This window comes from Corylus avellana, chromosome ca11 (assembly GCF_901000735.1).
Source record: "Corylus avellana chromosome ca11, CavTom2PMs-1.0".
In the NCBI taxonomy this organism is placed as follows: domain Eukaryota; kingdom Viridiplantae; phylum Streptophyta; class Magnoliopsida; order Fagales; family Betulaceae; genus Corylus; species Corylus avellana.
The window spans coordinates 8,440,410-8,454,196 of record NC_081551.1 but is presented as its reverse complement, the minus strand read 5'-3'; the positions used below and the strand labels follow the sequence as shown (position 1 = coordinate 8,454,196).

Genomic DNA, 13,787 nt, shown 5'->3' with positions numbered 1-13,787 from the left:
GAAGATAAAAATAGAATAAAATGATATAGTTCATAACATTAGTCAAAATAGGATGCGGGATTGCTCATTTTTGGGCTCGTCCATTGTGCCTTATTTTGTTTTTGTTGCTGAGATGTTGAGGAACGAGAAGGGGGTGGTATTTCTTTATTATAAAGAAAATCCGAGGATGGGATAACTTTTAAGGGGTAAAGATATAAAGCACGCCCGGCGTGCTTCAACAGTGAAGCACACCGGCCGTGATTTTTTTTATTATTATTATTTTATTACTTTAATTTTTTTGACAAAAAAAAAAAAAAAAAAAAAGGTGATAGGTGGATAACCTTTTTTCGTCCATATATGCTGCAGTGGACATATATATTTTGGTTTTTCATAGAAATTATGATGCGAATTTATGCACTAACAACTGTTACAACACTTGTACACAGTTGATCTACCTTATTAACTCCCAGAACATGTCAGAATCCCTTCAGCTACACTAGTGCAATATATCACACGGCAGTGGAAAATGAAAAAGAGGGTTGCCAGTTACCTGGATTCAATTCCATAAGTTTCAGAAGCTCTTAGGAATGAGCGACGCCACCAAATCTGGAAGGATTTGCTTAGATTAGGGCATTCAGTGCCATGCTTGGAGAAACACCGAAACCATTCCATAAACAGCTTATACTGATGCTTCAAAGGAAGCGTAAGGAGTGTCTGACCCATAGCTTCCTCCAATGCCTTCATGTCAAGGCCTTTTCTGCATCTCTGCAGCCAACCAAAGTCCAACAGCATTGGACCAAACCATGCCAGGAGAAGCCCTGATCTTGATTCGGATCGGCAATGCATTTTTCTGGTTCCCATTGCAATGAATAGAAGAGCTGAAACCCTGCTGAGCTCGTACCTCACCATTGGAGATGCATTCTCATGCATCTTAAGCAGTTCTCCCTGATTTGCCCAAATATCCACAAACTCCTCAGCCATTTGCCGGTCAAGCAGGATTTCTAGCAACCAGTTTATGTTATCGACTTGTCTTGAGATGCGTTCAATCAAGGGCCTATCCTTTTCCTTCTTAGCCAATCTCTCATAGGGAATAGTGCCAGAGGCCTCCTCAAACAAGCTGACAAGTGAACTCAGACATGACTGGCAAGCAATGTAAAGATCTTCCTCATTGAGATCAGCCTGGTCCTTCTCATAGACTGAACTTTTGCACAGGAGACCCTTGACTAATGACTTTAGCTCATTCCTAGCGTTGGCATGAGTACAACTGGTGATAGACCAAACAAGCTGTCTGGCTAAATGTTGTTGGGAATCTACCAAGTCACGACAGTACAGTCTAGCCATAATATCTCTAGTTGTAGCATCATCAAACTTAATTTTTGTAAACAGGATCCTCAATTTATCCTCTTCTTCCTCAGTCCAAGGAACAGCTTCAAGGTACTTTAAACAGAAAAAAACTCCATTGCTGAACATGATACCTGCTGATACCTAGCAAGAATAGGAGAAGACTTGGTTAAAGAAGCACACAACTGTTATTACATATATTATAGTTGATATTTTGGAGAAGCTTTCTTAACGCCATACTTTTAAAGAACTATAACCCCCTCTCTCTCCTTAATACAATTTCCATTGCTCTCATTCCGAAGAAATCTGGGGCTATTGATCTTAAGGACTTTCGACTTATTAGTAGTGGAGTTTACAAGATTTTTTCCAATGTCCTAACCAATAGGTTGAGAAGACTTGTGGAATTTTGAAGCCCCAGAATGTCAGAGGTAGGAAAAATCCTTGATGCCATGCTCATAGCAAATGAATGTCTGGAGAGTAGGATCAGATTTAGTGAGCCACGGGCGCTTTACAATTTGGATATTGAGAAGTCCTATGATTATTTGGTCCATTTTCCAATATCCATTTGATATTTGACATCTGATGAAGAAAAAGGTTTAATAATTGTAAAGTTAAATTTTTTTCACTCACTGTTCAGTCTTCATAGGCACCAGTAAGGGTCGTGCAGCTTGGTTCAGGCTGGCTGGTCAATGGACCAACCTAATACCAAACTAACCTACATAGTTTCTCAAACAAACAACCCAGCAATGAACCAGTATACATGTTGAACAAAGCCAAAATGAAAGTAACCCACTGACAAGTTGATTTTGAAGCCAAAGGAATACCATTGTACGCTTTGTGACAATGCAAAAATAAAATTCTACTTGGATTTTGGAAAGTTTGATACTCATCAAACTACTAAAGCTGGAAATCATAATGGCATGAAACATGTAATTTCCAGGTGTATAATCCAAAGTAACAAAGTTTTCATCTAAATCCCAAATATGATTTTTTTTTTTTGATAAGTAATGATGCATTAAAGAACGCAGAGGGGCGCAACCCAAATCCCAAAATAAGTAACTTCCACAAAACACTCTTAATAGAAACAAAAGAAGAACAAAAAAAAACCACTTACTATAACAAATTTTGTTGTGAAGCATAAGCATATAGAGATAGAATTGTAGCTTCTAAGTATGAAATAAAATGTTTAATGGTCACCTGCCCCCACACCTCTCATTATTACTACCTAACACAAGGACCAGGTGCAGATAGTTTCCTAACCACCTTGAGACCCTTTAAAGACAATGAAAAAGTGTATAGATGAAGCAGACCTTGTTTATGGTTTGAAAATGCATTGAAAGGAAAGATGAATTCAGAAAGAATAGCAGACAAACAGACAGAATTTGGAATGCTTGGTTTATGTGAATATAACCTTGGACTTTATCCAGCTGGCTAAAAGAAATGGTAGACTAGTCAGAATCTAGGGTTTCTTGAATTCTTCAGAATACCAACTCCAAAGAAGATTATCCAGCTTCAGAAGGACTACTCCGGTTCTTCTCTCAGGACATACTAGCCCTTCTAAATTCTTTCCGCCAGTTCCTCTGAAACTATCTTTTGTGCTGCTTTAGGCATTTCTGCTTCTCTTCTTTTATTAGCTTTTGTTTTTACTTGTAGGTTTCTCTTCCTTCTTATTTCTATTTTTTCCTCCCATAAAGTTTTACAGACACACTCGCACACATGATGTGCATCAGCACCAACATTTTTTTTTTAATAAGTAAATTAACAAATACACGCCAGGTAGGGGTCAAACCTACAACAGAATCATCTACTATAATATTCATGGGACAAGTTCAAAATACTGGTGGAAGTGTTTTCATCCACCATAATCCATCTCAATACAAAATTTTGCACAAATTTTCACATAAAATGAAAAATCTAAATTACATAACTCCCTACAAAATCTAAAACTTGTCCTAAAACCTGATCAAATATGGAACATCTCCCAGATGTCATAATTTTAATTTGTAACATACATAACCAGACACCATATAACTGGAGACCACGAAACATCAATAGGTCTTGGTAGTTTTTTTAGTTCTCAACCTCTTACTTTCATTTGGTTTTTGTTTTTCTATCTTTCTACGTACATGATGTAAATGGACCTTTTCCCAATAATGTGAATATGCGATCCCTAAGAAAGAAAGAAATGTATCACCTAAAAGTTCCATTATTGTCCTTAATGTCAGCTTGCAATGGCTTCCCCAGAGCACATAGAGCACCCACTTATCCACCAAAATATTGGACTCAACTATAGGGACCCGCTGAGTCAAAACTAGTAGAATGTAACTAAATTTGGCAACTAAGCAGTGAATAAGACAGGCTGCACATGGTGCTGCAACCAAGCACCTGGTTAAAATGTTTTTTGGTGGACCGCTATTTGCATAGCCATTAGCCAAAAACAAATCTCGATTATCAGATTAATAAAATAAAAATGATGCATTTTGAAGGGGACTTTCTTCTTATGAATTGCACATTTTATCCATCCAGTTTCCAATCGATGTTTTACTAGGAAATAACAAGAATCTTAATTGAAAGTTATGAGATTGACAACTAAAATGAACACTGAAAAATTAATTTTGCAGTAGATAAACTGAGCTCCACCAAACATCAGACTCATACGCCCCGTTTCCTCAAAATGGGAGGGACCATACTTTTACCTAAAGCCACAGACCTTTCCGGACACAACAATCTCACTCAAATGCAAATATTCTAATTCATTAAATTTGCAGCCACCCCATTCCTATACATACTATTTCAAGCAACACGCATATAGTCTAACTCAAATTACAAGTATTCCAATTTTACATACCATCAAGATACCCCGACACATATCAACCCAAGCAAATCTTCAATCACACAAAGCGCAAGAATTTCAAAGAAATCCCCTCTCAGGCATTACTACAAGCACAAGAACCCGCAAGAAACAACAATTCCAACAAAACCCAGAAACAGAAACTTCAAACTATGATAAAAGCTCAAAATAAAGAAAACCCAAAGGCCACAAACCTCCAGTATATCGATGCACCGATACGCACCGATCTTCAAGAGCCGCCTTGGAATATCGTCCTCAAACATCAGCTCGATGGTCTCCCTAAACACCCCAAGATTCTCCACCTCCGGGACCTCAATCCTGCACATTTTCGCCCCGGAAGACGACCCGCTCAAATTCCTCTTATACTCCTCGATCAAAGCCCCGAACACATCTGAACTCGCGCTCAGAACCTCCGAGTTCAGCTCCAAGACCAAGCACCCACCTCTCTTCCCTCTCAAGTTCAACCTCACGTCGAAGACACCCTCGTTCTCGGCACACCCGGAGCTCGAGGGCGAGCCCGCCGGCGGTGCTCGGAAGCTCTGGGATTTGGAACGGGGTGTGGAGGACTCAACAGCTACAGCGGTATCTTCTTGGACAGAATGGACGGTGGGATCGGAGTCGATGGGGGAGACCCGTCCAGGGGACAGGATTCGACGCGGGTCGATCCGGGTCCGACCCACGAAGCCAAGCCCGGATTTGGAGCTCTGGGGCGAGTTGGGGACCGAGTTGGTGCTGGGTTTTGACAGGGTCTCGGACTTGGTGGGAAGAGACTTCGCGCGAGAGAGAGAGAGGCTTTCTGGACTTGAAGGCGGGACTGCGAATGAGCAACACCATGATCGGCGGCGCACCAGGCCCTCCCGACGGGACCCTTGTTTCCGGCGGACGGAATGGTCCATTTCGGGGTGACTCGGATCGCGAGCAAGGACTGACTCAGAGCACGAGCACAAGGAAGAGAGAGAGTGCGTATGTGTCAGTTTGTGTTTGTATGAGAGTGAGTGAATCCATGAAAATGTTTACAGCATTGTTGCCCTCCACAGAGTGAAAGCGAGAGAGAGAGAATATGTAGGTGGTCTTGGTTTTCTTGGGAATCGTGAAGGGTTTTTGGAATTTAGTTCGGTATGTTAGTTTTGGGAAAATTACACGTACTCAACAGTCACTCTCCATTAATTATCACGAAATTTGCTTCTTCTTTTTTTTTTTTTTTTTTTTTTTAATTAAAATGATCATCTTCAAATTATTAGAAAATTGCAATGTATTCTTTTTCTTCCAATAAAACATTCAAATAAAAAGAGCAAATTTTTTTAATTTTGTGGGTCACCAATTGTAAATCTTTTATAAGCAAGGACAAGGACGGGAGTGGCCTTGGTCCCCCAAATCACAAGAAAAAAAAAATTAGGCAAAAAAAAAAAAATTAAGGTAAAAAAAAAAAAGAAGTTAAAATTTTTTTTGCCAACTGGTCCCTCTCCAAAAAAATTTTGGCCCTTAATCCCTCCCCAAATTGAAATTTGGTCCGTCCTTGTTTATAAGGATATTTTTACACTTTTGAGTACAAAGGAGGTGACATTGCAATTTTCAAATCATTTGGAGGACATTTTGAGAAAATTAAATTGCATAATAGACAGAGAGAAGAACATGTCTTTCCCTTTTGTTTTTATTTGCTTGTGTGTGGTAAATTAGTAATGATACAAGAAGAGTTTTTTTAAAGTTTTCTTTTTAAAAATATAATGTGATTTTTAAAATTATTATTGAATTTGAGAAAATTATCTTAAATTTAATAGTAATTTTTAAAATTTACGTCACGGTGAATATATATAAAAAAAAATCATCCAACTCTTTTTGCTATTTAATTTTGGCCTTCTTTTTGGTACTTTTTTGATAGAGAATTGCAGTACTACATGAGAATTGGTAGTTTTTTTTTTTTTTTTTTTTTTTTTTTGAGCAATGATTATGGGGAGAACATAAATTGGTGTACTTTTGAGCTTTTGATTGCCTCTTGGAATGGGAAAGGCATCGGTCCCGGTTTTTTGGGTCTCGTGCTTCAAACTATTCTTTGATGTTTCCTTTTCTTCTCCTTTCCCATATATATATATATATATATATATATATTCTTTGATGTGAAAAGTTAGAATTAATTGGCTTAAAATAATAGAATAACAAGGCGATTGGGACAAGCAATCCTAATTGGAAAAGTGATGACACTGATTAATTTACAACAAATTGATGTCAAATCCTTAACGAACTAGGATTTGAATCATATGGGTATGAAGTTATCATCAATTACAAAAGATTTCATGTGTTTAGGCTCTAATTAATTATTATTAATAAATGGTTACAGAAAATTTTAAGAAGAAAATATACTTTAGCCTCTCAAAATACTACTCATTTTACAATCATGCCTCCAAACTTTAAAAGTGATATTGAGTCATCGCATACTGCCGTTGCATGTTAAATTAGTCAGTTTTGCATTTTTCTTTTCAAAATATCCTTAGATTTATTAAAAGAATAACAATCTGAAAAAAATTAAAAATAAAAAACACCAAAAAGATGGTTCCCTTTCAATATTAGCCTAATAATATATATATTATTTTGAATTTTATTTATTAAAAACTTCAATGGTATTTTGAGAAAAAAAGAAAAAGTAAAAGTAAAAGTAAAAGTATCTAATTTGACACATAGTGGTAGTAAGGGAATATAGCCTAATGTCACTTTGTAAAGTTTAGAGGTATAAATGCAAAATGAATAATAGTTTGAAGGGCTAAAATATATTTTTTCCAAAGTTTAAAGTGTCCTATCCTAAATTAGGTACTTAATGTCTACGAATTATAGTAGGTCTTTACGTTTCATTATGCATGAAGAAGATGTTAAGCACTCCATAGTATCTTTTAATCATATAATAACTTTTCATAAAATTTAATAAATTAAAATTATGAGTTTAAGTTAAAATTTAAAAATGTTCCTTGCGTGCATCATCTTCATGATGCAATAGAATGATGCTATTCTCTAACATGTTTTTATTCTAATTTGTCTTCAAATCTTGCTTTATTATTTTCGTCATAAGCTATGGATTTTGCTATTCTTAGCCAATGTCTATGCTTCAATTGGCCTAAAGGACAAGGCATCTCTTTATTGGTTAAATCAATGCTTAAAAGTGAGCAAATCAATCATATTTTTCGATGATACGATTGATCGCACGTTTGCTTTCGGGCAATGAATACATGAAAGAAGGGAGAAGATGAGATCGAAGCCTTGCCGGAATGCCAACGAAAGATAGCTCTAATACATAAGTAATTAGTAAAGATAATCACTCTAGATCGAGCGCTCTGAATCAGAATAATAAAATAACATATATGTTACTTCCATGGGTGTCATGATTCTTTTTGTACAATAAAGCTAGGACCGTTGTATGCAATTAGTCAGGTGTCATCGGGAAATTGGGCGTGGGCAAAAGTGCGTGTTCTATGCATGACAAGCTAAGAGCATTGCCCACTTTTTCACCCAAAACTATGGGAAACTTAGAAGTGGCTCTTGCTAGGATCTTGGTCTCAATTATAAAAGGTCCATGCTTCCTTACAACTTAGAGACAATCAAGAGAGGAAAGACTCACAAATCAGTTTTTGTTTTTATTCCATGAAGTCTTTCCCCAAATGAGATTTTGGTATCTCCATTCCAACGGTTAGATTTTTCAGTAGGGGGACTTTCAAGGAGAAACATGTTAATTTCTAGATGTAAAAGTTGTCACATAGTTCAAAAAAAACACACACACGTGTGTGTGTATATATATATATAAAACTTCAAAACGGGTCGAAAAGGAATATATGGAGGCTGTAGTCTTCCATGAATGTTGTTAGAAATGGAATAGGTGAATATGGATTTAGTAAAAGATAAATACTCTCATAAGATAATTTTCAATCTTATCCCAATAGAAACTCTATAGATAGATTACATTATCTCTTATCTTAAAGAGAGTTTATATATTTGAATTGTAACGCTCCATATTATAAATATCATTAGCCTATGCTAGATTAAAGCAAGGTGAAAAATATTTAAATTCTCTGACTTCACAGATTCGATAAGGGAAAGAAGCAAAAATAGAGAGTAGGGTTTGTCGCTGAACAGTGGGTTAAGCAAGGTCGCCAGAGACGGGGGAGGACGCCGGAGACTGAAGTTGGGTTGGGGAGGAAGCTGGAGCCTAGGGTTTGGGTGAAAAGCAGATGTTCGTCGTTGGCAGCTTCATCCTCTCCTTAGAATTGATTTTCGATTAGTATGTTTTAATTCAATGGTTTTTATGTTTTAAATCTTAAATCTATTTGTTTGTTTTAATTGTTTTAATACCTATTTAACAAAATAAAACCCAACATTTCAAATTTGTTTTCTGTTTTTTTTTTTTTTTTTTTTTTTTTAAAAAAAAAAAAAAGAATTAGGTGGTAGGTTAATATACAGTCATCACTGATGATATGGCCACTTATGCTCGGTGTCAAATTTTAATTGGTCCACGTGTCAGTGACGTGGACTTCCGTTAAGTCAACTAATGGTCAATGGACGAAAGAACCAATTTAGTCTTTGTCAAAACCACAGTATCTTCTGTGATAAAAATCAAACCCTAAGAGTTAAAAAATAAAAAAATGAAACCCTAAGGGTATTAGGTATTGAACCCTCTCAATTATAAAAAGTCCACTTCCTTACTACTTAGAGACAATCAAGAGAAGAAAGACTAACGCATCAGTTTTTGTTTTATTCCATGAAGTCTTTCCCCAAATGAGATTTTGGTATCTCCATTCCAACAGTTAGATTTTTCTGTAGGGGGACTTTCAAGGAGAAACATGTCAATTTCTAGATGTAAAAGTTGTCGTCATAGTTCTAAAACATATATATATATATATATATATATATATATATTCAAAACGGGTGGAAATGGAATATATGGAGACTGTATATATAGTCTTCCATGAATGTGGTTAGAAATGAATGAATATGGATTCGAGAAGGGAAGGAAGCAAAATACAACTATCACATGGATAGGTTTTTCTAATTATAAGATAATTTTCTAATTTTTGTTTTAAAATTATTTTAGTTACTAAACACGAAAGAAAACAAATTATAGACCTATGTCCTTCATTCCATTGGCTTTAAACAAATCTCAATTTACAAACCTAAAAACATTAGAAATTTAGACAAGGAAATACAATAAAGAGACGCGCATATGTGTCTCTTTATTTTTGAAACTACCAATTTTTGTAGCGTTTTTTAGGTGACGTGTGAACAATGCTCGGCACCTTCTAGAAGGTGCTGTTTTGCTGGAAATGGCACCAAATAATGCCGTTTTCACTGTTCAAACGAAATTAGTCCAAATTCTAGTCTATGTACTAGAAGGTGCCGTTTTGCTGGAAATGGCACCAAATAATGCCGTTTTCACTGTTCAAACGAAATTAGTCCAAATTCTAGTCTATGCACTTTTTGTCATTTTGAAAAAGTCACTATTTGAACGTCAGTAACTTAATAATGACGTTTTTTTTTTTTTTGGGCAAAAAACCCCATTATATGTGAATCAATATTAAAGTCCAATATTTTTGTAGTGCACATATATACTTAAATATATAAAGACAAACAACAAAAATAGGGATGATATCAATCATTAACCCAAAAATCTCATTCAAATTGTCATGAACTCTTGGAAGCATTTTTTGCACACCTTTGAACCCTAGATGCATTTTTATTTTTTATTTTTGGTTCGATTGTGCTGATTTTTATGTTTTAAATTATGTTTATCGTATTTTAGTTTGACCCTTGCAACAACAATTTTCTAGCTCCACCACTTGGCGAAGCTCCATTAAGAGAAGATATCAATATCTCTATTGCCTACTTTTTCACCAAAAATTATGGGACACTTAGAAGTGGATCTCGCTAGGATCTTGGTCTCAATTATAAAAAGTCCACTTCCTTACTACTTAGAGGCAATCAAGAGAGGAAGGATTAATACATTAGTTTTGTTTTGGAAAATATTAGGTGTTCTTCTGATCCTAAATGAATATTATTTTATAAAAACCGAGTGAGAAATATAACGGTCAGATTCTTTTTTTTTTTTTTCCTTAAATAATATTCACTTATGGCTAAGAAAATACCAGGAGAAAACATTATTCCCCTTCTGTTTTTATTCAACGAAGTATTTCCCCAAATGATATTTTAGTATCTCCTTTAATCCAACGGTTAAAATTTTCAGTAAGGGGTTTCACCTAAAAAAAAAAAAAAAAGTAAGGGTCCTTTCAAGGAGAAACACGTCAATTTCTAGATGTAAAAGTTGTCGGCATAGCTCTAAACATCATGTTGAAAACGGGTGGAAAATGAATATATGGATGCTGTAGTCTTATGTGAATATTGTTAGAAATGGAAGAATTGGATTCGAGAAGGCAAGCAAACATGATTGGCTTATTATTTGGCGAAAGTAGCTTTTCAACAATTTTTCTGAGTAAATTAATATGAGGAAAGTTTTTAATAAGGGAAATTATACTTTTCCCTCTGAATTGTCATTTAATTATTTTACCCCCTTAGCTCTCCAAATTACTACTTGTTACCCTTAATTTCTTCCTATTACCATTTGTTAACTGCTATTACTAAAATAGATGGAAAAACTGGATCAGCATGTGAAAGCTACCGGTGTTAAAATGACGAAAAAAAACAAAGAACATGGGACTTTTCACGTGCAAAATAGTCACATGCATAAAATGTCCTAAATTATCCAATTTTAGACGTTAAATTGACTTAAATTAATACCCTTATCCTTATATATATATATATATATCCAAAAACCCTTAGATTTCGTCAAGCCTTAATTCACCCTAATTAACTATCACCATTCACCAACCCCCAATTGGTAGGTCAGAATCCCTAAGACTCACGTCCATGATTTTCCACGTGCCTCATCTCCATCAACGTAATCCCTAAGCTAGTGCGGTGACATTAACAAACAGCAATCCCAAACACACACGTGTACGGTGTACCCACCAAACCTTACAAGAAATTCCTACAATTAATAGACAACAATGCGCGCGTGTCATGCAGTGATTGGCTCCAGTGCTACACGTACGAAAGTGTCGGCCCGAACAAAAACCCCTCAAGTCATTCTATTCTGGGGAAGCCACCTCGTGCTGTTTGACCTTGGGGGTTTCCCTTCCCACAATTGGAACGAGGTAATCACCACCCGCCACGTATCTAATGAGATCATCCCCGGCACGCCACGCAGACAGATCCTATCGGCCATAGGTTGACACGTTACGCACATTTCGTGGTCACCGGTCCATCCCCTCAACTATATATATTGTGTTTGTTTTTGTCGCTAAATATATATATAATGGAGGGAGCAATGCTGCCGGCGGCGAGGATTGCCAGGAAATCATCGATAGAGAGCGAGCCAAGGACTCTGGGGATTCATCAAATCCAGTATGCAAGGGTACGTATTTACTCACAAAAATTTCTTCCACCGTTAATAAAATAATGAGTAATGCTACACATTATCTTTTTATCTTTTTAAAGTTAACTTGCCTTTTAAAATTATCATTAAATTTTAGATGAATTACACTTGAATTTTGATCCGATGATGATTTTGAAAGTTACGTCAACTTTAAGAAGATAAAAAGAGAATAAAAAAATAATCCCTAGTATATATGTAATTTGCACGTGCTCAAAAGATATATACTTTTGGAGGAATTTTTATGATCTAGTTTGTAGTAAAAAATGCATATGGGAATATTTTTATGGGTTTGTGATGAGTTTAGAGGATGTTAATTTGGTGATATAATTTTGGTGATAGGAGGCAGCGGAGTATGTGGTGAATACTAGAAGCATAGAAGAAGCAATAAGTATTTTCACCAAGGTAATTTAACTTTTAACTTTTGATAACTATTTATACGTTTTCTTTTATTGATTTCAATTATATTTGATACATTTATGTTTGTGTGTGTTAGAGAGAGGGGGTAGTTTCTTGCATAATAAATTGTTAAAGAAAAGTTAGAAATTATCATGGGATGACAGTTTCAACTAACTTTTGAATTTTTCTTTTTTAACTGCTGATGTTGGCTGCAACAACCCTAGCCTATTATGAATAAAAATGTAGTTTTTAGCAATATTACTCAAAAGAGCGGTAATTGTTGCATGCATGATAGATCTCTATGCGCATTAATCATTATGACGCAAAATCCTTTCCCATGTACCATTAGTTTGAGGAGTACTAGCTAGTCTACAGTGGCAGATCTAAGAATTCATATTAGGAGGGATAAAACTAAAATAATAATTGATACCAGGGGCAAGAAAAGGAGGAGTATGGGTCAAGGTCAAGAAAACTAAAAAAATTACCCTTAAAAAAAAAAATTCAAAATTTTGGAGGATGCCCGCCCCCGTTTATATCTGCCACAGGTAGTAGACAACCATTTGGTAGTTTGACCCATGAAGATCTGCAAGAAAATGGACTCCCTTTCTTCAATTTTGCATGGGTTATGTAAATACATAATTTGCAATTCCTTTCTTCCTTGGATTATTGTTTTGGATCAAAATTGATTGCTTGAATGGACGTCTCAAATGGTGAGCAGGGATTAAAGCCAGTTGTTGGTGTTGCAAGGGATAATGGGAATACAAAGATGGATAGAGGTGAAGAGCAGGAGTGTGCAGGATTAAGAGGCCATCTACGATTACAAGAACCGAGGGATATAGCATCAGCACCTTTCTAGTCATTTTGCTTACTATATATATTCCATTTTTTTTTTTTTTTATGTAACATTAAGTCATTAACATATATGTGTATAGTTACTGTAGTATGAGTACAGGATGAAATTTTGCCCTTCCATCGTTATGCTTGATTTGTTCTTTCGTTTATCTCTTTAAGAATTTTTTTGAGTTTGAAAAAAATAAAATAAATTCCTTTGATTATTGGTCACCTCCCATCCCAAAAGAATAATCATTTTGAAATATGAGCGGCATAATATGGTAGTCGGACCAACAAAGACTTGTAAAAAAGAAAAATTAATGGCAGATTTTTAATGCAACCTCATCTCGGTTATATGATATTCGTATCGCAGTTTAAGTTTGCGATTTTAAAAAGTACGATTTGAAAAACATGATTTTATAAAACGCAATTAAGCGTTTAACAAAATTTTAGTTTGACCCTTAAAAATCGCATTTTTAATCTTTAAAATTGTGCATTTTTTTTTATAAAAAAAATCCTTACCTACGATTTCTAGGTTTTTAAATAAGAAATGATAGATACACAACTTTTTGACACATCTTTAGCCCAACTATTCTCTCTTGTGGTCATTTTAAAAAAAATAAAAAATAAAAATTCTGAAGTAATAGCCTCCTATGTGGTCTTTTTTTTATTTGGTATTTTTTTTTTAAAAAAAAAAATGATATTTTTCTTCATAATAATGACCACTTAAAAAAAAAAAAAACAAAACAAAACAAAATGACCATTTTTTGGAAGAAAAACACCATTTTATCTAAAAAAAAAAAAAATACTGAATAAAAAAAAAAGACCATATATATAGAATATTGTTATTACTTCATAATTTTTATTTTTTATAAAAAAAATGACCAAATAAAAGAAAAGTTGGGCCAAAGTTGTGTCGCTATC

At 35.1% G+C, this 13,787-nt stretch overlaps 2 protein-coding genes across 2 annotated transcripts; one reads left to right on the top strand and one right to left on the bottom strand.

Moving 5' to 3' along the window:
- Nucleotides 1-357: 357 nt before the first annotated feature.
- LOC132166355 (BTB/POZ domain-containing protein At2g13690) lies at nucleotides 358-5,223 on the bottom strand. Its single transcript, XM_059577157.1, has 2 exons — nucleotides 4,366-5,223; nucleotides 358-1,464 (listed from the first exon to the last, which is right to left on the bottom strand). The coding sequence occupies exons 1-2, from the start codon at nucleotides 5,065-5,067 to the stop codon at nucleotides 526-528; spliced, it is 1,641 nt and encodes a 546-aa protein (XP_059433140.1). The 5' UTR covers nucleotides 5,068-5,223; the 3' UTR covers nucleotides 358-525.
- Nucleotides 5,224-11,528: 6,305 nt separating this feature from the next.
- LOC132166778 (uncharacterized) lies at nucleotides 11,529-13,004 on the top strand. The gene is made up of 3 exons (XM_059577663.1): nucleotides 11,529-11,615; nucleotides 11,976-12,038; nucleotides 12,751-13,004. Exons 1-3 carry the CDS (start codon nucleotides 11,529-11,531, stop codon nucleotides 12,886-12,888), a joined length of 288 nt encoding a protein of 95 aa, XP_059433646.1. The 3' UTR covers nucleotides 12,889-13,004.
- The last annotated feature ends 783 nt before the right edge of the window (nucleotides 13,005-13,787 follow it).

Coding starts and splice junctions, on each gene's coding strand:
- LOC132166778 (XM_059577663.1), top strand. CDS start 11,529: ATGCTGCCGGCGGCGAGGATTGCCAGGAAATCATCGATAGAGAGCGAG. Junction 11,616..11,975: donor ATCAAATCCAGTATGCAAGG/GTACGTATTTAC, acceptor TTTTGGTGATAG/GAGGCAGCGGAGTATGTGGT. Junction 12,039..12,750: donor CAATAAGTATTTTCACCAAG/GTAATTTAACTT, acceptor AATGGTGAGCAG/GGATTAAAGCCAGTTGTTGG.
- LOC132166355 (XM_059577157.1), bottom strand. CDS start 5,067: ATGGACCATTCCGTCCGCCGGAAACAAGGGTCCCGTCGGGAGGGCCTG. Junction 1,465..4,365: donor GGTGCATCGATATACTGGAG/GTTTGTGGCCTT, acceptor TATTCTTGCTAG/GTATCAGCAGGTATCATGTT.